General features: G+C 56.3%; 2 protein-coding genes across 4 annotated transcripts; one reads left to right on the top strand and one right to left on the bottom strand.

The window, feature by feature from the left end:
- Nucleotides 1–1,225: 1,225 nt before the first annotated feature.
- GTPBP3 (GTP binding protein 3, mitochondrial) lies at nucleotides 1,226–5,668 on the top strand (the record flags this gene model as incomplete). Of its 3 annotated transcripts, none has more annotated exons than XM_080715960.1 (9): nucleotides 1,226–1,278; nucleotides 1,569–1,816; nucleotides 1,912–1,998; nucleotides 2,064–2,266; nucleotides 2,444–2,516; nucleotides 2,601–2,744; nucleotides 3,402–3,567; nucleotides 4,176–4,451; nucleotides 5,443–5,668. In XM_080715960.1, the coding sequence occupies 9 exons, from the start codon at nucleotides 1,226–1,228 to the stop codon at nucleotides 5,666–5,668; spliced, it is 1,476 nt and encodes a 491-aa protein (XP_080572086.1). The 3 variants fall into 3 exon arrangements, with proteins under 3 accessions (XP_080572086.1, XP_080572087.1, XP_080572085.1); XM_080715961.1 differs by having other exon boundaries at nucleotides 4,239–4,451; XM_080715959.1 differs by having other exon boundaries at nucleotides 2,444–2,744.
- A 2,219-nt stretch (nucleotides 5,669–7,887) lies between these two features.
- PLVAP (plasmalemma vesicle associated protein) lies at nucleotides 7,888–27,574 on the bottom strand (the record flags this gene model as incomplete). Its single annotated transcript, XM_080715422.1, has 9 exons — nucleotides 7,888–7,932; nucleotides 13,692–14,012; nucleotides 15,244–15,381; nucleotides 18,645–18,717; nucleotides 18,825–18,903; nucleotides 19,019–19,082; nucleotides 20,072–20,787; nucleotides 20,883–20,979; nucleotides 27,209–27,574. 9 exons carry the CDS (start codon nucleotides 27,572–27,574, stop codon nucleotides 7,888–7,890), a joined length of 1,899 nt encoding a protein of 632 aa, XP_080571548.1.
- Nucleotides 27,575–27,600: the final 26 nt, after the last annotated feature.

Here is a 27,600-nt window from a genome sequence, read left to right on the forward strand (position 1 = left end):
TTACTTATTATTATTATTATTATTTTGCAGTACTGCGGATGGAACACAGAGGCATTCCACCCCCAAGCTACACTCTCATCCCTATTTTTTGTTTATTTTGAAACAGAGCCTCATTGAATTGTAAAGAGCCTCACTAAGTAGCCGAGGCTGCCTGCCTGCGAACCGCGAGCCTCCTGTCTCAGCCTCCCGAATGCTGGGATTACAAGCGTGCGCCCCCACGCCCGGCTTACATACTTCTTATAAACTAAAATCACCAGAAACGGAGAATGTCATCGCTCGTTCCTATTGTACAGAGGAAGAAGTTGCGCAGGGCGGGGCACGAGGGAATTAGAGCTCTAGCGCGCAAAACAGATTGTTCCAAGCACAGATGGCGTCGCCCGCCCGCTCAGGTCAAGAACCAGAGAATCGGCGCTGCCGAGGCCCCGCCCACCGCGCCCGGGCCGCCGAGGCCCCGCCCACCGCGCCCCGGCCGCCGAGGCCCCGCCCACCGCGCCTGGCCTCGCTCCGGCCGCGCCTCCTCGGGCGCCCGGCGCTGTCCTGGGGTAACCTGATGGCCGCCTCCCAGACGCCCGCGTGCGGGTCTGCTGGAGGCTCCCCGAGGAGGGGCTCGGCCCTGCGCCTGGAGGACGTTTGTCAAACGAGGGGAGGCCGCGGAGCTGGGGGAACGGCGGGGAGACTTTCCCTGGTCCAGGGCCAGGGATCCCGGAACTCCTCCCTGGCAGGCTCCGAGATGCCCTGGGCTTCCGGGCCCTGCCTGGCGCGGGGAGGCGTAGCCCCCTGTGTGCACGGGAAGCCTGAGCGCATCGAGGTTCTGGACTCGCTCAAGCTTCCGAGGTGGTCAGGTGGGAGATAAAGGACTCGAACCCGGGCCCCGCGGCCGTTCCCACCGCTCTCCTTTATTCCAAGCCCTCTCCTCCCTTCCACCCTTCATTTCTATTGTCTCAGATTCTTTCCGCGCTAGGACCTTAAAACTCCGTCGAAGGTTCCCGGGGGGGAAATATCATTGCGGTGCACCTACTCCAAGGCTTCCCCTCCCCTTTTCCCTTGGGTCGACCAATGGGGATAAAGGTCTTCAGATGGTAGGCGGGACGTCTCTTAGGTGGCCCAATGGTAGTGGAGAATCGTGAAATGCCTCGCCAGTCGTGGCGTCGGGTGGGCGGGGCCTCCTGCCCGGACTTGAAGCTGGGAAGGAAGGCCTGGCAGGCGGGCTGCAAGTGGTGAATCCATGTGGCGGGGGCTGTGCACCCTGGTGGCCCGGGCGGCACGCGGGCCTCACAGGTGGGGCTGTCCCGCAGAAGGGATGTGTCAGCAAGGGTCGCTGCTTGGGCCCCCAACCCCCTCCATCGGTTCTGGGGGCCCAGTTCTCTACCGCGGAACTGTCGCCCGGGTTCTTCCAGCTGTCTATCCCCCGCCGCGGTGCCGGCGTCTGGGTCACTTTACGCCCTCTGGCCTCACACTCTCCAACCTGTGCCCCCCCAGCCGCAGACCCCCACCAGGGACACCTCGCGGCCCCCCAGCCCTCGGTCCGTCTCCCCTAGGATCGAGCTCACCTGACCCTCCCGCCCCAGACCCTGCAGGCGCCGGAGCAGCGAATCCCCGGCCCTTGGCTCTGGGACCACCATCTTCGCACTGAGCTCAGGCCAAGGGCGCTGCGGCGTCGCCGTGATCCGAGCCAGCGGCCCGGCCAGCAGCCTCGCCCTGCGGAGCCTCACGGCGCCCCGGGCCCTGCCCCCCGCCCGCCGCGCCTGCCTGCGTCTGCTCAGCGACCCCCGCTCGGGGGAGCCGCTGGACCGCGCGCTGGTGCTGTGGTTTCCAGGTGAGGGCCCGGGGCCCAGCCTCCCTGCGGCGCCTCCCCTCCCGGAGCCCGCCCGGCCCGAGCGGGCGCCTGATTCTGTCTCTTGGCCACACGAGGTCCCCGGAGTTTCACGGGCGAGGACTGCGTGGAGCTCCACGTGCACGGGGGCCCCGCCGTGGTGAGCGGCGTCCTGCAGGCGCTGGGTGAGTCTCGGCCCGGGGGGGGGGGGGGCTGCCGGTGGCCCGCGTGCTCAGGACCCGTCCCACAGGCAGCGTGCCCGGGCTGCGGCCCGCCCAGGCCGGCGAGTTCACCAGGCGCGCCTTCGCTCGCGGGAAGCTGAGCCTGACCGAGGTGGAGGGGCTGGCGGATCTGATCCACGCGGAGACCGAGGCGCAGCGGCGGCAGGCCTTGAGGCAGCTGGACGGGGAGCTGGGCCAGCTTTGCCGCGGCTGGACGGAGACCCTCACCAAGGCAAAGACACTGTCCGCCCATCCCTCTGCCCATCCCTGCGGGCGAGCCCTCCGCCCCTCCATCATCCTCCGGACCGCCGGGAGTCTCCTGGTCTCTGAACGGCCCCTGCCCTTAGACGGGCCGGGCACGCGAGAGGGTGGGTTGGGGGTTCACGCAGTCGCTTCTCCCTCGCCCCAGGCCCTGGCCCATGTGGAGGCCTATATCGACTTCGGGGAGGATGACAACCTGGAGGAGGGCGTCCTGGAGCAAGGTGGGCCGCCGGGGTGGAAAGGGGGCTGGGGTCTGCCCCCTACAGCCCTGACTCGCCCCCCTCCGCCCGCCTTCCCATCCACAGCGGACCGCGACGTGCGGGCGCTGGAGGCGGCGCTGCGGGCGCACCTGCGCGACGCCCGGCGTGGGCAGCGGCTGCGCTCGGGGGCGCATGTGGTGGTCACCGGGCCCCCCAACGCGGGCAAGAGCAGCCTCGTGAACCTGCTTAGTGAGTGGAGGGCGGCGGGGCGGGCCAAGAGCCGGGACGGCCCTGAGGTCAGGGGGAGGGGCTGGCGCCCGAGAAACCACGCTGGAGCCACGCGCTTGGAATCCCAGTACTTGGGAGGCTGAGACAGGGGGATCGCGGTTCGCGGACAGCCTCAGCTACTAAGTGAAGCTCTCTGCAACTCAGTGCGACCCTGTCTCAAAATTAAAAAAAAAAAAAATAAGAAATAGCGCTAGGGGTGTAGCTCGGAGGTATAATGCTTCTGAGTTCCATCCCCAGTACCAAAAAAAAAAAAAAAAAAAAAAAAGAAAGGAAGGAAGGAAGAGAGCCGAGTGTGGTGGCGCACGCTTGTAATCCCAGCATTCGGGAGGCTGAGACTGGAGGATCGCGGTTCGCGGACAGCCTCAGCTACTAAGTGAGGCCCTCCGCAACTCAGTGAGACCTGGTTTCAAAAATAAAGAATAAAAAATAGGGCAGGGGGTGTAGCTCAGAGGTCAAATGCCCCTGGATTCCATCCCTAGACCCGCAAAAAAATAAAAATTCTTAAAAAAAAAAAAAAAGAAAGAAAAAGAAAGGAAGAGAAAAGAAACCTCTGTGGGACCGCGGGGGTGGAGCCTGGAGGAGGCGATTTCTCTTCTGCCCCGCCCCTCTCATCTCCAGCCCGGAAGCCTGTGTCCATCGTGTCCCCAGAGCCAGGGACCACTCGTGACGTGCTGGAGACCCCCGTGGACCTGGCCGGGTTCCCTGCGTTGCTGAGCGACACCGCGGGGTTGCGGGATGGCGTGGGGCCCGTGGAGCAGGAGGGCGTGCGGCGAGCCCGTGAGAGGTGGGGCTGCGGGCCGGGCCTTGGGGGTGCCGGCCTTCCTCTGCCTTTTCTTGTAGCATGTATTTTGCATTTTTCTTCAATCAGAAAAGGCTGCAGGGCCGCGCATGGTGGCACACACTTGAAATAATCCCAGTACCTGGGAGACTGAGATAGGAGGATCACAGGTTCGAGGGCAGCCTCGCAAATAGTGAGAGTCATCAACCTAGTGAGATCCTGTTTAAAAAAAAAAAAAAAAAAGGGGCGTGGTACCGCACGTTTGTAATCCCAGCATTTGGGAGGCTGAGACTGGAGGATCGCGGTTCGCGGACAGCCTCAGCTACTTAGTGAGGCCCTCCGCAACTCAGTGAGACCCTGATTTTAAACAAACAAAAATATGGCTGGAGGTATAGCCCGAAGGTAGAATAACCCTGGGTTCAATCCCCAGTACCAAGGGGGGAAAAAAAAAAAAAAAAGGCTGCTAAGCTCCCTCAATGGGGGGGAGGTTCAGCGGTTATTTCTGATGGCTATGCCCCGCCCCTGTTCCGCCACGCCCCTCGTGTTTGCTCCGCCCAGTTACCCCATTGCTCTGTCTTCATTGGCCAGCCATCAGCTTCTCCCTGCGCCCGCAGGTTGGAGCAAGCGGACCTCATCCTTGCCGTGCTGGACTCCTCTGACCTGGCCTCTCCCGCCACCTGCAGCTTCCTGGACACGGTGGTAGCTCGCCTGGGGGCCGGGAACCCCAATGGCGGCCAGCGCCTCCTGCTCGTACTGAATAAGTGCGACCTGTTACCCCCCGAGGCCGCGAGCCCCGGGCCTGGCCTGCCCCCGCACCTGCTGCTGTCCTGCCTGACCCGGGAGGGCCTGGACGGCCTCCTGGGGGCTCTGCAGAAGGAGCTGGCCACACTGTGAGTCCATGTGCCGCGTCCGGTGACCCACGTTCCCGTAGAGGCTGAACCCCTGGCTTAGGCCTCAGACCCACCCCACCCCCCGCCTGTTTCTGTATCTGCCCAATGGGTGCAATCTCACCCCCTTCAGAAAGTGGTTGCTGCCGGGTATGGTGGCCTACTCCTGTAGGCTTGAGAGGCTGAGATAGGAAGATCACAGGTTCGAGGCTAGCCTCTGCAATTTAGTGAGACCCTCAACAACTTAGAGACCCTGTTTCTTTTTTTCTTTTATTGGTGCATTGTAGTCATCCATCTTTTTTTTTTCTTTTCTTTTTTTTTTTTTTTTTTTTTGTGGGTCTGGGGATGGAACCCAGGGGCATTTGGCCCCAAGCTACACCCTCTGGCCTATTTTTTTATTCATTATTTTGAAGCCAGGTCTCAGTGAGTTGCAAAGGGCCTAAGTAGCTGAGGCTGTCTGCGAACCACGATCCTCCGGTCTCAGCCTCCTGAATGCTGGGATTACAAGCGTTCGCCCCCATGCCCGGCTTAGTCATACATCTTAATGAATACAAGGTGATAGATGGTAGAGGCACACATGCACAGACCACTCATGTGTGTTCGTGTGTGTGTGTGTGTGTGTGTGTGTGTTACTAGACATTGAACCTCTGAGCTACACCCCCAGCCCTATTTTTTTTTTTTTTGAGGTACTAGGGATTGAACCCAGAGGCATTCTACCTCCGAGATACACCCCAGCCCTATTTTTTATTCTTTATTTGAAACAGGGTCTCACTAAGTGTGGAGGGACTCACTTAAGTAGCTGAGGCTGGCCTTGAACTCGCGATCCTCTTGTCTCTGCCTCCAAGCACTGGGATTACCAGCTTGCGCCACCACGAAATTAAAAGGGCTGAGGGTGTAGCTCGGCGGAGGTAGACCCCGGGTTCGAGCCCCAGTATCACCAAACCAAACGGGTGGTGGCAAGGCAGAGGCAGAGCGTGCGCCTTATCGCCGGCAGGTGCGGGGACCCGTCCACCGGGCCGCCCCTGCTGACGCGCGCCAGGCACCAGCATCACCTCCAGGGCTGCCTGGACGCCCTGGGCCACTTCGCGCCGGCGAGAGACCTGGCCCTGGCGGCGGAGGCCCTGCGCGTCGCCCGGAGGCACCTGGCGCTGCTCGCGGGTGGAGGGGGCACCGAGGAGGTCCTGGACATCATCTTCCGGGACTTCTGCGTGGGCAAGTGAGCGGCCGGAGCCCAGGAGGGTGCCCTCCCGCGGGGCGGCCCAAGTCGCTGCCTCCTGCAGCCCCGAGGGGATCTCGGCCGGGAGTGCTGGATGGAGCGCCCTTGCCCCAGTGCTGGGCTGTGAGCCAGGGCCCGCGCAGGGCTAAGAAGGTCCCGGGGTCGTCCTTTCATCTTCATTTTATTTTCTTTTTTTCCCCGACGAAGCCCAGGGCAGCACCCCCGGCTCTGGGAGCTTTGGTTTATTTTGCAAATATCAAAGGCAGGTGAAAGATAAGATGATCCAGTGTCTTTCAGCGTGGGGATCGCCCTTCCCCTCTCCAGGTCACAGCTTAACAGCACACTTCTAGAACTTTCTCTACGTGTTTGCACAGTGGGGATGCACCTATCAGCCGAATACAGGTTTTTTGTTTTGTCTGGTTGGTTGGTTGGTTGGTGTTGGGTGTGACCAGGGCCTTCTGCATTGCTAAGCCTTTATTTTCTCACTGAGCTGCACCCAGCCCGGCAGGAGTCTCTTTTTATTTTTATTTATTTTTTGTGTGTGGTACCGGGGGTGGAACCCAGGGGCTTTCTACCTCCGGGCTACGCTCCCAGACATATTTTATACTTTATTTGGAAACAGGGTCTCACTAAGTTGCTGAGAGCCTCACTAAGTAGCTGAGGCTGGCTTCAAACCCGGATCCTCCTGTCTCAGCCTCCCAAGTGCCGGGGATCACAGGCGTGCACCGCCACGCCCAGCAGGAGCCTCTTGTAGAGAAATTGTGTGATGGCTGCGGCTCTCTAAGTTGTCATTGGTTTTTGTTAGCATAAATCTTGAGACGCATTGTTTGATTGTGTTGTTTGTTTTTTGGCACTGGGGATGGAACTCAGGGACAGTCCACCTCTGAGGTGCACCCCCAGCCCTATTTTTATTTTTTTTTATTTAATTTGTTATTTTTATCTGTTATTTATTGTGGTACTGGAGATGGAACCCAGGGGTCTTCTACCTCCAGGCTACACCTCCAGACTTCTTTTCTTTTCTTTCCCATTATTATTATTATTATTATTATTATTATTATTATTATTAATTTTTTTGGTGGTACTGGGGTTCCTGGAAGCCCTTCTACCTTCAGGTTACACTCCCAGACCTATTTTTTTTTTTTTTTTTTGGAAACAGGGTCTCCTAAGCCAGCGCGGCTGGCTTCGAACCTACGCGATCCTCCTGTCTCCGCCTCCCAAGCGCAGGGATTACAAGCGTGCGCCACCACGCCCGGCTTCTTTTATATTTTGAAACAGGGTTTTGCTAAATTGCTCAGCGCCGCCCGGTGTGGTGGCGCACGCTTGTAATCCCAGTACTTTGGAGGCTGAGATCAGAGGATCACAGGATTGAAGCCAGCTTCCGCAACTTAGTGAGGCTCTTAGCAACTAGGTGAGACCTTGTTTCCAAATAATAAAATAAGTCTGAGATGTAGCCCGGATGTAGAAGGTCCCTGGGTTCCATCCCCAGTGTCAATAAATAAAAATAAATTGCTAAACTGAGTGTGGGGGCGCACGCTTGTAATCCCAGTACTTGGGGAGGCTGAGACAGGAGGATCCAGGTTCAAGTCCAGCCTCAGCTACTTAGTGAGGCCCTCTGCAATTTAGTGAGACCCTGTTTGAAAATAAAGAACAAAAACTCAGGCTGGGGTGTAACTCAGAGGTAAAATCCTCCTGGGTTCAATCCCCAGCACCACACACACACTCACACACACACACACACGCACACACACGCACACACACACACACTGCTGTGAGAGCCTCACTCAGTTGCTGAGGCTGGCTTCAAAGTGCAGTCCTCCCGTCTCAGCCTCCCAAGTACGGGGATTACAGGTGTGCGCCACCATGCCCGGCTGCTCCTGCCCTTGTGACCAGGCAGTTGTGGCTCATTGCTTTGAGGTTTGAGGTTTGATGGCCACTTGCCACGGAGACCTGACCTGGTAGGGACCTGGTGTTGGCGGGGCGGGTGTGATCTGGGCCCTTTGGAGAGGGCTGGGGAAAGCATCGCGGGCCGAGGGCACAGTGCGTGCAGAGATTCTCAGGCCAGAGAGACGGGGCGTGATGCGGGGACAGTGACCAGCCAGGCTGGGCCACCGCAGAGCGGGGGCCTGGAGGATGAGGACTCTGAATTGCAGTCTCTGGAGAGTTCTCGGAGCCTGATGTAGCGACGACCGGCCAGCAGAGGGCGCCACGCCCCAAGAAGAGGCTCTAGCCGCCCTGCATCGCCTCCAGTGCCTGGCCTCTACCTGGAGTCTGCGGGCACAGACAAGGCTAATAACTAACGCCCCTCTACCCAGGTGTGAACTGTGGCAGAACCAGGGAAACTATCTCTAACAGCGGAAGATTCAAACTCTCTGGCTGAGACCTTGTAGGACAGGAAAAAAGGTCCCAAACACCCATCTGGGGCAGGGGAAGCTGTTCTGTGATCCTCCTGTTTCAGCCTCCAAGTACCACCGGCTGCACCCACTTTTCAGATAAGTGACCGAGGACCAGAAGAAAAGCAGTAACAAGGATCCTGGGCTGAGCTGGGCTTGTTGGCCTACGCTTGTAATCCCAGCATTCAGGAGGAAGAGACAGGGGGGTCGTGGTTCCCGGACAGCCACAGTTTCTTAGTGAGGCCCTTTGTGACTCAGTGAGACCCTGTTTCAAAATGAAGAATTAAAAAAAAAAAAAAATATATATATATATATATATATATATATATATATATATATATATATAATGCCAGGCGTGGTGGCGCATGCTTGTAATCCCCGCACTTGGGAGGCGGAGACAGGAGGATTGCGCTGGTTCGCAGCCAGCCTTGCTGGCTTAAGAGACCCTGTTTCCAAATAAAAAATATAAAATAGGTCTGGGAGTGTAGTCCGGAGGTAGAAGGGCTTCCAGGAACGCCAGTATCACCCAAAAAAAAAAAAAAACAAATAAAAATAAAAACATATATAGGGCTTGGAGGTAGAGTGGCTCTGAGTTCCAGCCCAGTACAAAAAAAAAAAAAAAGGATCCTGGCTGGGGGAGAGGGAGTGCAGTGAAACCCTGTTTCAAAATAAAGAATAAGCCAGGCGTGGTAGTGCACGCTTGTAATCCCAGCATTCGGGAGGCTGAGACCAGAGAGAGGATCGCGGTTCGCGGACAGCCTCAGCTACTACATAGTGAGGCCCTCTGCAACTCAGTGAGACCCGGTTTCAAAATAAAGAATAAAAAAATAGGGCAGGGGGTGTAGCTCAGAGGTCGACTGCCCCTGGGTTCCACCCCCAAACCCGCAAAAATAAAGAAAGAAAGGAAGAAAGAAAGAATAAAAAATAGGGCTGGGGGGGTATAGCTCAGAGGTAGAATGCCCCTGGGTACCGCGAAAAAAAAAAAAAACAAAACTAGGTTAAATGGTGCTGAGCTCAATGTGGGGAGGGTCTGGTGGGCCCCCAGGAGGCGCATGCGTGGCGCTTGGGCACGGGTGGGCTGGCTGCTCCAGGGTAGGATACCTGACCCACCACCCCCACCCAACACAGGGCCCTGGCACACAGCTGGTCTGAGGTCCTTGGCTACGGTTCCTTTTTTTCCAAGAAGGGTGAGGCGTCTTGTGGGAAGCAGCGTGGGGGTTATTTATAGAGGTCGTAGGAAATCCCCAAAGAGTCAGCAGCTCCCCTGGCGGCTGGGACTCAGGGTCAGGGGTCTGCCGGTGGCTGCATGCTGGGCATTCAGCTGATGCTGTCCCTCTTGGACAGGCGAGCAACACCGGACTCCAGGGCAAGGGCTGGAGAGCGCCAGGGGCCATATGGGGGCCCTAGGAGAGAGGAGGGGCTGGATCTGAGGAAGGAAGGAGGGCCGCCTGGAGGAGGCGTCTCTGGCAGTAGGCCTTAGAGAAACGGGCGTTCATCCCGCAAGAATAAAGGAATTCTGGCCAGGTGTTATGGCATATACTTACTTGTAATCCCAGTACTTGGGAGACTGAGACAGGAGGATCGAAGGTTTGTGCCCAGCCGCAGCTACTTAGTGAGGCTCTCAGCAACCTAGCAAGACCCTGTTTCAAAATAAAGAATAAAAACTGGGCGTGGTGGCACATGCTTGTAATCCCAGCATTTGGGAGGCTGAGATCGGGGGATCTCAGTTCATGGACAGCCTCAGCTACTTAGTGAAGCCCTTTGCAAGTCAGTGAAACTGTGTTTCAAAATAATAAAAGAGAGAGCTGGGGGGTGTGGCTTGTATGTAGAATGCCTCTAAGTTTCATCCCCAGTACCACACACACACAAAAAGAATAAAAAATAGGGCTGGAGGTATAGCTCAGAGGTAGATTGCCCACATGATAGTTTGGCGAGTCTTAAGCTAGAGAATTAAATATTCAGGAAACCTAGAGGCAAGGCTTGCATTGTGTGTGTGTGTGTGTGTGTGTGTGGTTGGGGGAGGTTATAAAAAAGTTAAGGACCCAGCCAGGCGTGGTGGCGCACACTTGTACTCCCAGTACTGGGGAGACAGGAGGATCGCAGGTTTGCAGCCAGCCTCAGCAACTTAAGACCCTGTTTCCAAATAAAAAATACAGGAGACCGGGCGTGGTAGCGCACGCTTGTAATCCCCGCGCTTGGGAGGCTGAGACAGGAGGATCGCATGGGTTCGAAGCCAGCCTCAGCTGCTTGGTGAGGCTCTCAGCAATTTGGTGAGACCCTGTTTCCAAATAAAATATAAAAAAAAGGTCTGGGAGTATAACCCAGAGGTAGAAAGCCTCTGGATTCCACCCCCAGTACCACCAAAAAAAAAAAAAAATACAGGAGGGCTGGGAGTGTAGCTCAGAGGTAGAATGCCCCTGAGTTCAATGCCCAGTGCGCACATGCACAAACACACACACACACACACACACACACACACACACACACACAGAAGGCCGAGGAGCTAGACTTTGTTTCAGGGATAACGGGAGTCTTGAGGAGTGTATGAGCAGTAGGCGCGGCTCTTGGGGCATTCATCACTGAGCTACACCCTCAGCCCTTTTTTAAAATTTATTTATTTATTTATTTGCAGTATTGAAGATTGAACCCAGGGGCATATTACCTTTGAGCTATATCCCTGGCCCAATTTTATTCTTTATTTTGAAACAGGGTCTCAGTAAGTTGCTGAGGTCCTCACTAAGTAACCGAGGCTGGCCGGGAGCCTGGATTCTCCTGCCTCGGTCTCCCAAATGCTGGGATTACAAGTGTGCGCCACCACGCCCAGCTTTTTAAATCTGTTTTTGAGATGGGGTCTGGCTGTGATGTTCAGGCTGGCCTCAAGCTCCTGGACTCCAGTGATCCTCCTGCCTCTGCCTCCCAAGTAGCTGAGATTGTAAACGAGCACTGTACATCTGACTTTAGAATTCTCATGATTAGCCGGGTATGGTGCTTGGGAGGCTGAGACCGGAGCATCACGGCTTCCGCGACAGCCTCATCTACTTAGCGAGGCCCTCTGCAACTTAGTGAGACCCTGTTTCAAAATCAAGAATCAATGCCGGGCGTGGTGGCGCACGCTTGTAATCCCCGCGCTCGGGAGGCTGAGACAGGAGGATCGCACGGGTTCGAAGCCAGCCTCAGCTACTTAGTGAGGCTCTCAGCAATCTAGTGAGACCCTGTTTCCAAATAAAATATTAAAAAGGTCTGGGAGTATAGCCTGGAGGTAGGAAGCCTCTGGGTTCCACCCCCAGTACCTCAAAAAAAAAAAAAAAAAATCAAGAATCAAAAATAGGGCTGGGGTTGTAGCTTGGAGGTAGAATGCCCCTGGCTTCCATCCCCAGTACCTCAAACATAATAATAAATAAATAATAAAAATACATACATAAAATGACCGCGATTATACCCGTTTCTCGGAAGCAAAAGAGAGGCTGCAAGCAGATGAGCCAAGGCCCAGCGAGTTACTCTGGAGCCCAGGTCAGGCCTCCTGGGTCCCTGGGAGTGGGGGGCACCGTGTCCTCCGGCACGCACAGGGGCTCCGCGAGCGGCAGGCTGGGTGTGTGTCTCCCTTTCCACGGGGCCGGCCCGCAGGCCCCGTCTGGGCGGCCTGGCCCCGCTGACCCCCTGGCCAGCTTGGCGGAGCCCCAGCCCCAGCCGAGTGTTTCCTGCAGGGACGTCTCTCGCCCCAGGTTTCCGTATCCCGGAAATATCGCTCCTTTGTCCCTGCAGACGGGGCTGCCAGCCGGCTCCGTGACTCATCCTTCCCTGGGCAGGGTCCCAGGGGGCGCTGGGAATGAGCTGAGGTTCTGAGCCACAGCGTTTAGACCCCTCCCTGGCCCGCTGCTTGATTTCCTGGAGTTTTTCCTTCTTAGGAATAAAGCCCCAGGAATGGGGGCTCCGATAAAGGATTTGTGGGGGGGGGTGTACGTGCGTGTTTATTACTGGAGATGGAACACCCAGGGACGTTCTGCCTCCGAGATATACCCCAAGCCCTATTTTATTTTATTTTTTTAAATTTGGAAACAGGGTCTTGCTAAATTGTTGAGGGCCTTGCTAAGTTACTGAGGCCAGCCTGGAGCCTCCCAAGTGCTGGAATTACGGACGTGTGACACCATGTCTGGTTCATCCTTAATTTTTTATTTTTTTGGTGGTAGTGGGGTGGAACCCAGGGGCTTTCTACCTCCGGGCTATACTCCCAAACCTAGTTTTTTAAATACTTTTTTTTGCAGGTCTGGGGATGGAACCCAGGGGCATTTGACCTCCGAGCTACACCCCCAGCCCTATTTCTATTTATTTTGAAACCGGGTCTCACTGAGTTGCAGAGGGCCTCACTAAGTAGCTGAGGCTGACCGCGAACCGGGATTCTCTGGTCTCAGCCTCCCAAATGCTGGGATTACAAGCCTGTGCCACCACGCCCGGCTTTTTAAATACTTTTTGGAAACAGGGTCTCACTAAATTGCCCAGAGCCTCACTAAGGAGCTGAGGCTGGCTTTGAACCTGTGACCCTCCTGTCTCAGCCTCCCACGAACTGGGATCACAAGCGTGCGCCACCACGCCCGGCCGGGCGTCCCTTCATGCCATAAAAGCAAAACAGGACAAATGGCCTGGGGCCCGTGTGATTTCCTCCTGGGGAGATTCTCGAGAGGACTAGCCCTGTGGTTTGCTTTCTGGGTTTTTTGGTTTTGTTTGGCCAATTATTGTTAGAACCCCGGAATTCTTTGCGATCCTAGGAGCAGCAGAGCTGCCCACGGCCATCCTATATATAAGACCCAGTTGGACAGGGGCAGTCTCAGGCAGGACTCTGTCCCCTCGCGGCTCTGATTTCCCAGGCTTCTCCTCTCACAGAGGCCGGGCCTCCATTTGTGAGTGGGGTGAAGGTCCTGGAGCCCAGGGGAGGTCTCCAGCTTCCTAGTAATCGTCTTGCTAGGTTTTGCTTTCCCTTGGACAGGTTGTGTGTGTGTGTGTGTGTGTGTGTGTGTGTGTGTGTGTGTTACTGAGGATTGAACCCAGGGCTGTTTCTGACCTCCAAGCTGCCCCCCTGGTCCATTATATATATATATATATATATATATATATATATATATATATATATATATTTTTTTTTTTTTTTTTTTTTTTTTTAAACAGTCTCGCTAAGTCACTGAGGCTGGCGCCAAACTTGTGATCCTCCTGTCTCAGCCTCCCAAGTACCGGGATGACAGGTGTGTACCACCACCCTGGTTAGATGGTGCCTTTTCTTTTTTCTTCTTTCTTTTCTTTTTCTTTTGAAACAGGGTCTTGCTGGGTTGCTGAGAAGCTCCCCACATTGCTAAGGCTTTTCTTGAACCTGCGATTACAGGCCTGCACCACCGTGCCCGGCCAAGGTGGTGCCTCCCCAAAGCTAAAATCACAAAGCGGGCATCCTTGAAGTGTTAGCTAACATTTATTAGGTGGCACTAATAGCTTGACAGGCCCGAGGCAGGCCGGGTGTGTGGGGGGAAGGAGGGTGGCTACGTGGTGGCAGTGGGGACCATCATCCCTGGACCAGATAGGCCTGGAAACTCTCAAAGGCGGGGGGCCTGGAAACTCTCATCGGGGTGGAGGCCAATAGCTTCCTGTTCTCACCTCCTGGGCCAGGCCCCGGGAGATAAGGAAGTTGGAGGAGGGAGGATGGCGGACACCAGGCTGCGCTGTGGGTGCCTTGGCCTGTGGGACCCGGGGGATGCGGCGCCCTGGGGGGGCTGGGCAGAACGTGTGTGTAAAGGGAGGTGTGCAACGCGGGCGCAGCGTCTCCATGTCCATCCGCGTGTGATCGTCAGCGGTGTGTCTGCGTGTCACGGCACCATGGACTCTGTTAAGGGTGATGGTCGCGGGAGCCTCGGGGCGGGACGGCGGGGGTGTCGGGCGCTCACTCTGGTCTGGTCCTGGCCGCGGCCTCCTCAGCCACTAGGGCGGGAAGAGAAAAACACAGGGGTCAGAGGCACACGGTGAGACCCCGGCCCTCAGCCAGGAGTCGCGTCCTGAGCACCCCGGCTGCCCCTCAACACCCCCTCTCCTGTGGGGCTCAGCGCCCTGGGAGCCCCCACTCACCGAGCACCAGGATGGGTAGCTCGGGGACCCCCCTCTCCATTATGTAGGAAGAGACTGAGGTCCAGGCCGCTCCCCAGGGAGGCCCCGGAGCTCCTTCCTAGCCAGCCTCCCGCCGGCCCTCACTCACCACTGAACAGTCTTCTCCCTTTTGGGCTTAGAGATTGAACCCGGGGTGTTTTACCACTGGGACACATCCCGCCCTTTACATTTTTGTTTAGTTAATTTGGTACTGGGGATGAACCCGGGGTGTTCTGCTTCTGAGTGACACCCCTAGCCCTTTTTTTTTTTTTTTTTTGGTGGTACTGGGGGTAGAACCCAGGGCCTTTTCTACCTCTGGGCTATACCCCCAGACCTATTTTATACTTTATTTTGAAACAGGGTCTCACTAAGTTGCTGAGAGCCTCACTAAGTAGCTGAGGCTGGCTTCGAACCTGCGCCATCCTCCTGTCTCAGCCTCCCAAGCGCGGGGTTACAAGCGTGCGCCACCACGCCCGGCACCCTTCGCATTCTGAAAGAGGGTCTTGAATCTCTCATGAGCTGGGATTACAGGTGCATCACTGCGCCCAACTTGCTCTCTCTCTCTCTCTCTTCTCTCTCTCCTCTCTCCTTTCTCCTCTCCCTCTCCCTCTCTCTCTTGCGGTACTGGGGGAAAACCCAGGGGCAGTCTATCTCCGAGCTACACCCCCAGCCCTATTTTTTAATCCTTATTTTGAAACCGGGTCTCACTGAGTTGCAGAGGGCCTCACTAAGTAGCTGAGGCTGTCAGCAAACCTCGATCCTCCGGTCTCAGCCTCCCCAGTGCTGGGATTACAAGCGTGCGCCACCACGCCCGGCTTCTTTCTTTCTATTTTAGACAAGGTCAAAGTTGCCCAGGCTGGCCTCAAACTTATGATCCTCCTGCCTCAGCCTCCCGAGTCACTGAGGTCATAGGCCTGCAGCGCCATGCCCAGCCCCAGAAGAGTTTCCTAGTGAGCCTGACCTCAGTTTACACACCCTCCATGGCTCCCCAGTTCCCTCAAGCCAAAGCCCGAGCCTCCAGGCCCGGCCTCCCAAGTACTGCCCCTCGGCCTCGGCCAGGCGGCCCCACGGTTGCTCTAGACCCACTAGAGTCCAGCAGCTCCAGGAGCCGGGGCTGCTGCCCAGCCCGGTCATCTGCCCGGCGCCCCTCCCCCGCCAGGCCTGGCAAGGTCCTCCCAGGGTCAGGGGTCGGTGCTGAGGCTGCTTCCTGATGGGGGAGGAAGGGGCTGCAGCCAAGTCCCGCTTCCGCTGGCCCTCCCTTCCTTCCCTCCCTTCCCTGGGGCCCCAGGGCCTCAGGTTCCTTGGCCGGCGCTGGTCCCCCTTCCTCCCAGGCCCCATCTCCACCAGGACTCATCCAGCGGCTTCTTGACCAGCCTCCTTCAGCCACTGCTAGCCAGCCACCCTCTCTCCCTTGTCCTCCATCTTCGCTTCCCCGGAGCTGCCCAGCCTCAGGGCCTTTGCAAGGGCTGTGCCTCCCACCCAGTGCCTAAGCCTTCCCAGCATCCTCCTGCCTCCTCCAGGTCTCTGGTCAAACAGCATCTCCTTGGCGAAACCCATGCTGTTTCCCACGAAGGGGTCCAGCCTCCTCTCCCCACCCACCCCGTCCCTTCTCGCCCATTTCCACGGGGCCCTGGAAGGACACGGGGTCCTCTTGCGTATCATCTCCACAGACTACAAGCCCCGCAGCACAGAGCTCTCTGTGTCTTGTTCTCCCTGGTCCCAACACCTAGGACCACGCCCAGCACTGTGCCATGAGTGCAGGTGGACTGGGGGTGGCATCTCAGTACTTGGGAGGCTGAGGTAGGAGGATTGCAGGTTCAAGGCCAGCCTCAGGAACTTAGTGATACTCGGTTTCAAAATTAAAAGGGCTGTGGGTATAGCTTGGAGGTAGAGTGACCCTGGGTTCCATTCTCAGCACCAAAAAAGAGAAAAAAACACATTTGGATGTGTAAGTTGGAGGCCAACCTGGCTGACCTAGTGAGACTCTGCCTCAAAATAAAATAAAAAAGTTGGGCCTGGTGGTGCATGCTTGTAACCCCAGCATTTGGGAAACTGAGACCGGAGGGTCACGGTTTGCGGCCAGCCTCAGCCGCTCAGTGAGGCCCTTTGCAACTCAGTGAGACCTTGTTTCCAAATAAAGAATAAAAAATAGGAGCTGGGTTTGGTGGCACAGGCTTGTCATCCCAGCATTTGGGAGGCTGAGACTGGAGGATGGTGGTTAGCAACAGCCTCAGCTACTTAGGCACTGTTTCAAAATAAAAAGAATAAAAAATAGGGCAGGGGATGTATCTTGGAGGTCAGTGCCCCTGGGTTCCATCCCTAGTACTGCAAAATAAATAAATAAATAAATAAGTAAGTAAATAAATAAGTAAATAAATAAATAAGTAAATAAATTAAATAAAACCCAGGTATGGTTCTTGTCATTTGTAATTCCAGTACTTGGGAGGCTGAGAAGTTTTTCAGATTTGAGGATAGCTTCAGCAACGTAGTGAGACCAAAGAACCGGGGGTGTAGATCAGAGGTAGAATGCTCCTAGGTTCGATCTCCAGTACTAAAATAAAATAAAAGGGGTGGGCAAGCTCAGGGGTTGGCACCGGCCAGTGTGGTGAGGTCCCTGCCCAGTCACCGGCACCCCGTGTTTCTAAAGAAGTCGCTGGAACCCAGATGGGCCTGTGGGCCCCTGCTGGGCCTCCCCAGGGGACGCCAGGCTGCGGCCCTCCCTGCTGCCCCTGAGACACAGGAGGGGCCAGGCCTCACTGCCATTGTGTCCTGGCAGGGGACCACTGGGTAAACAATGTCCAGTGTCACTTGGGTAAACAATGTCAAGCGCTTCCCCGGTTCTCAGCCGGCAGCACAGTCCTGGGCCTGGCGCCCGGCCCGTGCGTGACCCCGGCTGGGGCTCAGCTCCCTCCGCTGAGAAATGGGGATAATAATAGAATGTCTTCCCTGGCCACCAGGGCTTCGGGCCAAGATGGAGAGAGGACAATCGGGCTCCTCTGCTTGGAGTGTGGGGCGGGGTCTCTAACCTTCCTGCAGCCTATGGGGGGGCTTCTCCCAGGCAGAGGAGGAGGAGGGCAGTCCTGCCAGGGGCCAGCGCCCCGCTGGCGGTGTGCAAGGACAGGGGATGAGGCCCCAGGAGAGCCACAGACCCTCTTGGTTCTGCCCGGGAGCCTGTACATGGCGCCCCGAGGCGGACAGACGCGGGTTGGTAGAGCTGCTGGGAAGGGGGTGCTGGCTCTCCTGGGGTCACAGGGAGTTGGCTGGAGATCCCAGCACTTCCGGAGTCTTGGGCAGAGGCCCAAGTCACCTGCCCTGTGACGCACACACAGGGTGTCGTCCAGCACAGGGCCTGGCCAGGACGAGGTGCCGGGCAGCCGAGGCCTGAGAGCACGTGGCATTGACCTGTGCGCTGAGACCGCAGCCCCGCGCTCTTGGGCTGCGTGTGGGCAGCACTTCACAGTTAGCAAAGTGTCTCCCTCTTTTTTTTAAAAGTGGGAATTGAACCTGGGGGCATTCTACCTCTGAGATACACTTAGTCCTTTTTTTTTTTTTTTTTTTTTTTTTTTTTGGTGGTACTGGGGTTCCTGGAAGCCCTTCTATCTCCGGGCTACACTCATTTTTATTTGGAAACAGGGTCTCCTAAGCCAGCGCGCGCAGCTAGCTTCGAACCTGCGCGATCCTCCTGTCTCTGCCTCCCAAGCGCGAGGATTACAAGCGTGCACCACCACGCCCGGCCACTTAGTCCTATTTTTTAGTATTTATTTTTTTGTGTGGGTCTAGCCATGGAAATCAGGGGTATTCCACCTCCGAGCTACACCCCCAGCCCTAATTTGTATTCTTTCTTTATTTTCTGTGGTACTGGGGGTAGAACCCAGGGGCTTTTTTTTTTTTTTTTTACCTCCGGGCTATATCTCCAGCCCTATTTTAGAATTTATTTGGAAAAAGGGTCTGAGTTGCTGAGAGCCTCACTAAGTAGCTGAGGCTGGCTTCGAACCCGTGTGATCCTCCTGGTTCAGCCCTCCCAAGCCCTGGGATTACAAGCGTGCGCCACCACGCCCGGCTAGTTTAGTTTTTATTTTGAAACAGGGTCTAGCTAAGTTGCTGAGGCTGGCCTTGAACCTGCGCTCCTCCTGTCTCAGCCTCCCAAGCCCTGGGATTGCCGGTGTGTGCCACCACGCTCGGCTTCCATTCTCCCATTTTACGGAGACAGGCCTGTGGGCCTCTGCCATGGCTGATCTGCTGCCTGAACTCAGCTCCCCGCCCTTGCCACGGCCACGCCGCCTCCCCTCCAGAGCGTGGTGACCATGCTGCAGCCTGGCCGCTCCCTGGCTGTGCTCCCTGGGCGCAGCGCACGCCCTGTCTGCGTCTCGCTTCCCTGTGTAGGCGACTCTAGCTCATCCGTCCACCTGGTCGTGAGGATGAGTAAGCTGACCCGGTCAAGCTGTGCGGAGCTCACAGCAAGCACCTAACCGTTGAGGGCTCTCGGCTTTTGGGGTCACGACTCGCTGCCGCGTACCCCGTGAGCGTCCCGAAGACGCTGGCCCTGGCCTGCAGCGGGTCCTCAGTGAACGCAGCTGGGGGGAGATGGGCCGAGCCCGGCCCTGCCTCCGCCACGTCCTGGGACTCCCTCGGGGCTGCCCAGCGCCTCACCTGGCCGGGATCGCGGGGCCCGCAGGGGGCCGCTGGGACTCCAGGATCCTCCTCTTGAATTCCTCCAGGACGGCGGGATCTGCAGAGAGAGGAGGGGTCTGGCATGACTGCAGCCCCCGGAGGCTGGGCGAGCAGGGCTGGGGTGCACGGTGGGAAGGACCCCTCCCCGCTTCTGGCCCCCCTCTGTCACTCACCGAGGGGCTGGGGCTGGGGCTGGGGAGCCGGGCCCATGGGTCTCGGCAGAGGCATCAACTGGGACTGTGGGAAGAAAGTGTCAGGTTGCTGTAACCCCGGGAGCGGGGGTCCTCCTCTGTCCCCTGGCGGCCTGGGTCTCCAAGCTCCTGCCAGGGCAGGCGGAAGGCCCTTGAGGAAGGGCGCGAGCACCCCCCGCGTCTCCACCAGCCTTCAGATGACCTGTGGACACCAGGGACCAGCACTCTGTGAAGCCGGTTCCTCAGTCTCCTATAGCGCCGACCATGGCTCCCGCTGACCGACCGCCCACGTCCCCGGCCCTCCAGACAGAGCTGAGCTGCCCCTTCAGCCCACTGCGTCCCGAGCCGGAACGCCACCCCTGAGCCCCCAGACGCGCGAAATCTAGAGCCGGCTGTGAATCGACCCCTGCAATCCGATCCCAAGGGGCACCGTGCCAGTTTTGGACTGGACCCGGAACGACACCCATTTCCGAGGCGTAGACTGAGGCGTCTGTATAATTTTTAAATTTTTGCTACTGGGATTGAGCCCTGGGGCATCTTACCTCTAAGCTACACTCTCAGCCCTTTGTCCTTCTTTTAATTTTTTGAGCCAGGGCCTGGCCGAGCTGGTGAGGTCTCCATTACCTGCTGAGGCTGGCTTTGCGCCTGCGATCATCCCCTGCCCCAGCCTCCCAAGTCGGGCGTCGCAGGCGTGCACCACCACACCTAACTTCGGCTCTTTTTCTTTTTTCTTTGGAACCAGGCTCTTGCTAAGCCACTGAGGGTCTTACAAAATCGAGCCCTCTTTATCTTCTTCGAAGACAGGGTCTCACAAAGTTGCCCTGGCCGGCCTCTAACGTGCCATCCTCCTGCCTCAGCCTCCCACGCCCGCTGGGAGTGTCGGGTGTGTTTCCCCACAAGGGCTCCCGCCCTCTCTAGTCTTTCCCTGACACCCTTTCCCTACGCCCATCCTCATCCCGTCCCGTCCCATCCCGTCCCATCCTCATCCAGTCCCATCCTCATCCCGTCCCGTCCCATCCCGTTCATGTCTCGCACCTTGGCCTTGAGGCAGGTGTCCAGGGAGGCGCTGCCCACGTCCAGCCGCATTTTCAGCTGTTCCACCTCGCGCTTCCTCTCCTCCAGCTCCTTGGCCAGCCCGTCGCGCTCCTTCCGCAGGGCCGCCTTCTCCTCCAGCGCCAGCTGCGTCTGCTTGGCGCACTGCTCCTGGAGGCCGGCCTCGCGGGCCTGGGCCTCCTTCCCCGCCTTCTCTTTGGCCTCCTGCGCGGCCCTCAGCCCCTGCTCAGCCTCCAGCTTCTGGCGCTGCAGGTCCTGGTTCTCGCGGGCCACGTGCTCGATGTCCATGCGCAGGGTCCGGGCCAGCTCGTCCACCTTGGCGCTCATGAGGCTGGGCATGTGGTCGCAGGTCCTGCGGACGGCGGCCAGCTCCGAGCCCATGGGGTGGTAGCCCAGGCCGTAGCCCAGCGTGTCCAGGCTGCGCGGGATGATGGAGTCCCGCCACAGGTTGCGCAGGTCGGCCTCGAACTTGTCCTTGTCCAGCGGGAGGCACAGCGCCTGCACCTTCTGCAGCCGCTGCTCGGCCAGCTGCTGCTCCCACTGGTGCTGCGCGCGCGCCCGGCCGCACTCGGCCAGCTGCTCCTCCGCCGTGCGCCGGGCCAGCTGCAGGGCCTCCCTGTCCTTGGCACAGACGGCCTTGTCCTTGGCCAGCTCCAGCTCCAGCGTCTTGGCTTTCTGCGTCCACATGAGCAGCGAGGCTGCAGGAGCGGGAGACCCAGCGAGTCAGGAGCCGCTGGGAGCACTGTGCGGGGAGTCCGCGCCCCTCCCCGCCCCATCCCGGCCGAGTGCTCACCGCTGCAGCTCTTGTTGGCCTCCTTCAGCTGCTCCTGACACTGCTTCTCGCTCAGGATGATGGCGGCCATGTACTTCTCATTGTTGGCATAGACGACCTGCGCGGGCACGGGGACGAGGGCCGAGCTCAGCACCACCCCCGAGGCTGCGCGGGCCCAGATTGGGCCCCTGGACTCTCCGTTATGGGGGGAGGCCCTGGGCCTGGGGGCGCACGCCTGTAATCCCAGTCCTTGGGAGGCTGAGATGGGAGGATGGAAGGTTCCAGCCCAGCCTCAGCAGTTTAGCAAGAATCCCACCAGCCTAGCAAGACTCTATTTCCAAACAAAAAAATAAAAAGGGCTGGGTGTGTAGTTCAGGGGTAGAGTGCGCCAAGGTTCAATAGCCCGTGCCAGCCGGGCGTGGTGGCGCACGCTTGTAATCCTCGCGCTTGAGAGGCTGAGACAGGAGGATCGCACAGGTTCGAAGCCAGCCTCAGCTACTGAGTGAGGCTCTCAGCAATTCAGTGAGACCCTGTTTCCAAATAAAGTATAAAATAGATCTGAGAGTATAGCCCGGAGGTAAAAAGCCCCTGTGTTCCACCCTCAGTGCCAAAAATAAATAAATAAATAAATAAATAAATAAATAAATATATAAATAAAATAGCGCCGGGCATGGTGGCGCCCGCTTGTAACCCCCGCGCTTGGGAGGTGGAGACAGGGGGATCATGAAGGTTCAAAGCCAGCCTCCCTGGTTTAAGAGACCCTGTTTCCAAATAGAAAATATAAAAATAGGTCTTGGAGTATAGCCTGGAGGTAGAAAAGTTCCATCCCCGGTACCACCAAAATAAATAAATAAATAAATAAATAAATAAATAAATAAATAAATAAATAAAATAGACAGGAAGCATGTACGTGGGAGGCTGAGCCAGGAGGATCGATCGCACAGGTTCACGGCCAGCCTCAGCTACTTAGTGAGGCCCTCCGGAACTTAGTGAGACGCTGTTTCAAAATACAGAATAGAAATTAGGACTACAGGTGTAGCTTGGAGATAGACTGCCCCTGGATCAATCTTTAGTGCCAAAAAAAAAAAAAAGAAAGGAGAACTAAGCTTCAGAGATGGATTGCACAGTGAGACTGCTCTTGTTAAGTTAGTCCAGTGCGGGGGCACACCCCTGCCATCTCAGTTCTTGAGAGGCTGAGTCAGGAGGATCACGGGTTTGAGACCAGCCTTGGCAATGTAGCAAGACTCAGCAACCTAGCAAGGCCCTATTTCAAAACAAAAAATAAAGGAGCCGGGCGTGGTGGCGCACGCTTGTAATCCCCGCGCTTGGGAGGCTGAGACAGGAGGATCGCTCGGGTTCGAAGCCAGCCTCAGCTACTTAGTGAGGCTCTCGGCAACTTAGTGAGACCCTGTTTCCAAATAAGTATACAATATGTCTGGGAGTGTAGCCCAGAGGTAGAAAGCCCCTGGGTTCCACCCCCAGGACCACACACATACAAAAAAAAAAAAAAAAAAAAAGAATAAAAAATAAAAAAATAGGGCTGGGGTGTAGGTCGGAGGTAGAATGCCCCTGGATTCCATCCCCAGTACTGCCAAAAAAAAAAAAGTATTTGTCACCTCAACAAAAAAAAAGAAAAGTTCTGCTTTTCAAGTTTTAAGGGTTTAAATGTCTGGTATGAGAAGCAGGACGCGGCTTGGTGGTGGAGCACGTGTTTAGCATGTGCGGGGGCTCTGAGCTCCGTCCCCAGCACCAATTAATAAATAAGATGAAATTAAGAATCTGGGTTTCTGGGCCCCCGCATCTCGGTCTGGAACAGGGCTGTGCAGGCTGCGGGGGCGTGCATGTCTAAACTTAATGGTCCTAGACCGGACGCCGTGCACATCCTGGAAAATCCTAATGGGCCAATTCCCAGGAACTGCGGGTGGGAGGGGGCGCTCGGCCTGCGGAGGGCCTGGGGCACCCGCTCTCTTCTGGGGTGTTGTTCCATCCTGGGAGTGTGAGGCAGCCATGCCAGGCTCTGGGGTCTCAGGGGAGGGACAGTGTCCTGCCCTGAGCTTCTCCCGGGGAACACAGCAGCCTTAGGGTTCTGGGGAGGGCGACAGCCCTATCCTTGGAGTCTGAGGGGAGACAGGACTCACCCCATTTTAGGGGCCTCAAGGGAGCCCCGTTCCATTCTCAGGGTGTGAGGAGACCTGCCCAGCCCCAGGGTCCACGGGGAGGCAGAGCCCCAACCAGGGGGCCCGAGGGTTCCACGCCAGCTGTGGGTCTTTGGGGGGACATGGCCATGCCCCGGGGGCAGAGGAAGGAGGCTGGGCAGAGCTCAGCAGCCGCGCGTGTCACTTCGGAGGGGTGGGTGGGTGGCCGGGCCATCAGGGCTTGGGGGGGGGATTCTCTCTAGACCCAGTTCCAGCCCAATCAGATACCTACCGTGAGGTTGTCCTCACCCGGGCTCCCAGGCAGGGACTCCCATCCCCACTGCCACCTCCCTGTGGTGTGTCCAGGTTGGGGACCCCCAGAGGAGGTGGCCCCAGAGATCACAGGGGAACTTTCCAGCGTGTTTGACGTGGCCTGGGGGCAGCAGTGCCCACGAGACCCCATCTGTGGCTGCGACGGTCCCCAGATGCCACCTGCCCCTGCCTCTCAACCCGTCTTCCTTTCTCTGAAAGGTTACAAAACTCCCCACCTAGCCGGGCACGATGGCGCACGCTTGTAATCCCAGCACTCGGGAGGCTGAGACGGGAGGATCGCGGTTCGCGGACAGCCTCAGCTACTTAGTGAGGCCCTCTGCAACTCAGCGAGACCCAGTTTCAAAATAAAGTATAAAAAATAGGGCAGGGGATGTAGCTCGAGGTCGAATGCCCCTGGGTTCCATCCCCAGACCCACAAAACAACAACAACAACAACAACAACAACAACAACAACAACTCTCCACCTCCCTGTGTTCAACTTCCAGATCTCTCTCTCTCTCTCTCTTTCTTTCTACTGGGGGACTGAACCTAGAAGCATTCTACCTCTGAGCTACACCCCCAGCCGTGTGTGTGTGTGTGTGTGTGTGTGTGTGTGTGTGTGTGTTGTGTGTGTGTGTGTGGTACTAGGGACATTTGAACCCAGGGACATTCTACCTCTGAGCTACACTCCCAGCTCCTATATTCTATTTTTCATTCTTTATTTTAAAACAGGGTCTCACAAGCTGAGCGTGGTGGCGCACGCTTGTAATCCCCGCGCTTGGGAGGCTGAGACAGGAGGATCACACAGGTTCGATGTCAGCCTCAGCTACTTAGTGAGGCTCTCAGCAACCTAGTGAGACCCTGTTTCCAAATAAAATATAAAATAGGTCTGGGAATATAGCCCAGAAGTAGAAAAGCCCCTGAGTCCCACACCCAGTACCACAAAAACAAACAAACAAACAAAAAAAACAAAAAAACAGGGTCTCACTAAGTTGCAGAGGGCCTCACAAGTTGCTGAGGCTGGCTGTGAACCTGCGATCCTCCCGTGTCAGTCTCCTAAGTACTGGCATTACCAGCGTGTACCACCAGGCGGTCTCCCCCCACCCCGCCCTTGGTTTGAAATGGGGTCTTGCCGGGTGGCTGAGAGTCTGGCTAAATTGCTGAGGCTCATCCGGAGCCCTCAGTCCTCCTGTCTCAGCCCCCCAAGTACTGGGGTTTACAGGTGTAGATGTTTCTAAGCACACACGAGCGGAAGACAAAGGCCATCCATTCCAATATACTGTTAGCGGCATGATTTGGAGGTGCTAGGGCTGGAAGACAGCTTCCAGTGTGCTCGGCAAACGCTAACCAACACCCTCGTTTACACGGGGTGACTGAGAAAGAAGGGACTGACTGTCTTCTGCCTGTTCTCTCGGGCGCCCTGGCTGCCACGTCTTGAGCTTTATGATGTTAAGTCCCGGGCTGGGGCTGCCGGCGCACACGCAGAATGCCCGGCTGCACTGTAATCCCACACAGACGAGGCGGAACGTGCCCCCATCTCCACCTGCTCGAAATGTGGCCCCCAGGCCGCCATGTTGGGCAGCAGGACCTTCCTGAGGTGCTGAGGGCCAGGAGCTCTGCCCACGCCAATGGACTAACGGGTTAGTAGGTTACTGCGGGTGGCTTTGCTGTGCGGTCGAGCTCTCTGCAGGTGTGCTCTGGCCACGGGATGCCCTGCGCCATGCTAACCCAAGAGCGGCAGGTTGGACTCTCCGGCCCGCAGAGCTGAGAGCGAAACAGGACCTCCGTCTCTTTTTATTTTTGGTGCTGGGGATGAACCCAGGGGTTCGCATGTTCTAGGCAAGCATTCTACCACTGCTCTACACCCCCAGCCCTTTGAAAATTTATTTTATTTATCTATTTTTGTGGCACTGGGGATGGAACCTAGAGGCCTTCTACCTCCAGACTACACACCCAGTTCTGGGTTTTTTGTTTTTTGGTTTTTTTTTGTACTGGGGATAGAACCCAGGGGCATTCTATCTCTTTTTATTTATTTTTATTTTTATTTATTTATTTATTTATTTATTTATTTATTTATTTAATTTTTTTTTTTTTTGGTGGTACTGGGGTTCCTGGAAGCCCTTCTACCTCCGGGCTACACTCCCAGACCTATTTTTACATTTTTATTTGGAAACAGGGTCTCCTAAGCCAGCACGCACGGCTGGCTTCAACCCTGCCCGATCCTCCTGTCTCTGCCTCACAAGCGCGGGGATTACAAGCGTGCGCCACCACGCCCGGGTCTTTTTATTTTTGAAACAGGGTCTCGCTGAGTTGCGAAGGGCCTCGCCAAGTAGCTGAGACTGTCCGTGAACCACAATCCTCCAGTCTCTGCCTCCCAAATGCTGGAATTAGAAGCGTGCACCACCACACCCGGCCCCTATTTTATTTTTTATTTGGAAACAGGGTCTGCTAAGTTGCTGGGAGCCTTACCAAGTTGCTGGGGCTGACTTTTTTTTTTTTTTTTTTTTTGTACTAGCGATACTAGGGATGGAACCCAGGGGCATTCTACCTCTAAGCTAAACCCTCAGCCCTATTTTTTTTTTTTTTTATTCTTTTGGAACAGGGTCTCACTAAGTTGCGGAGAGCTTCACTGACTAGCTGAGGCTGGCTGTGAACCCGCGACCCTTCTGTCTCAGCCTCCTGAGAGCGGGGATTCCAAGCGTGCGCCATCATGCCTGCCTTGAAAGTTTATTTTTGAATCAGAGTCTTACCAAGTTCCTCAGGCTGGCTTCATGTTTGCGATCTTCCTGCTTAAGCCTCCAAAGTAGCCAGGATTATAGGCATGTGCCACCATTTCCCAAATAAACCCTATTCTTTGACTGATTTCTTTATATTTGTGATACTGGATATTGAACCAGGGCATTCTACCACCAAGCTACACCTCAGCCCTATTCGTTTGTATTTTGAAGCAAGGTCTTACCAAGTTGGCGAGGGCACCCTAAGTTGCTGGGGCTGGCTTCAAACTCACCGTCCTCCCAAGTAGCGAGGATGGCAGGCGTGTCTCACCATACTCCGATTAAATCTCTGTTCTTTATAAATTACCTGGTCTCAGGTATTTTGCAATAGTACCAGAAAATAGACTAAGACAGGTAACAAATAATTTTGTTGGGTACTGGGAATTAAGCCCAGGGTCGTTCTACCTCTGAGCTACACCCCCAGCCCTATTTTATTTTTTTATTTTGAAACAGGGTCCTGCTAAGCTCCTGAGGGCCCCACCAAGTTTCTGAGGCTGGCCTGGAACCCGGAATCCTCCTGTCTCAGTCTCCCAAGTGCTGAGATTACACAAATATATATATGTATATGTATATATATATATACACACACATATATATATATATATTTAATTTCAGTCCTGTGTTTCAAATATTGCATGGGCTTATATTTATAAAGCAGCCGGGCGTGGGTGGCGCACGCTTGAGACACAGGAGGACCGCACGGGTTCGAAGTCAGCCTCAGCTACTGAGTGAGGCTCTCAGTGACTCCGTGAGACCCTGTTTCCAAATAAAATATAAAAAAGGTCTGGGAGTAGAGCCCGGAGGTAGAAAGCCTCTGGGTTCCACCTTCAGTACCACCACAAAAATAAAAAATAAAAAAAAAGCAAAGGCACCCTCGGACGGGTACAGCAGCTAACACCTAATCACAGGAATTGGGAGTCTGAGACCGGAGGGTGTCGGGGGCCGTAACTTGGCCAGACCTTGATCCAAAATAAAATAATGATAATAATAATAATAATAATAATAATAATAATAATAATAATAAAAGGGGCTGGGGAGTGGTGGCGCCCGGGGAGATAAAGCGCCCCTGGGCGGCGCCCCCTGGGCCGCACGTGGGGAAACTGAGGCCGGGCGGGGCCTGGCTCACCCGGTCGCCCTGGCACTGGCGGAAGCTGGCGTTGATGCGGTCCAGCTCGCGGCGGGCGCTCAGCAGCATCTGCATGATGTTGTCGCGGGTGCGCGAGGTGAGGTTGAGCTCCTTGGTGAGGTTGGCGTGCGCCGCCGACAGCCCCTGCACCTGGCTGTACAGGCCCTCGGCGCGGCGCTCGGTGGCCTGCAGGTTGGACTCGGTGCCCACGTGCAGGTTCCCGTACACCATGAAGAGCACCAGGCCCAGGATGATGAGGAACTGGATGAGCGAGACGAAGAGGAAGAAGTAGCGCAGGTAGTACCAGCAGCCGCGGGGCGCGTCCCCCGCGCGCGCGTAGGCGCCGCGCTCCATGGCCAGCCCCATCTCGCGCTCCTCGCCGGCCAGGGGAG

Source organism: Muscardinus avellanarius, assembly GCF_963383645.1.
Source record: "Muscardinus avellanarius genome assembly, chromosome: 18".
Taxonomy (NCBI): Eukaryota; Metazoa; Chordata; class Mammalia; order Rodentia; family Gliridae; genus Muscardinus; species Muscardinus avellanarius.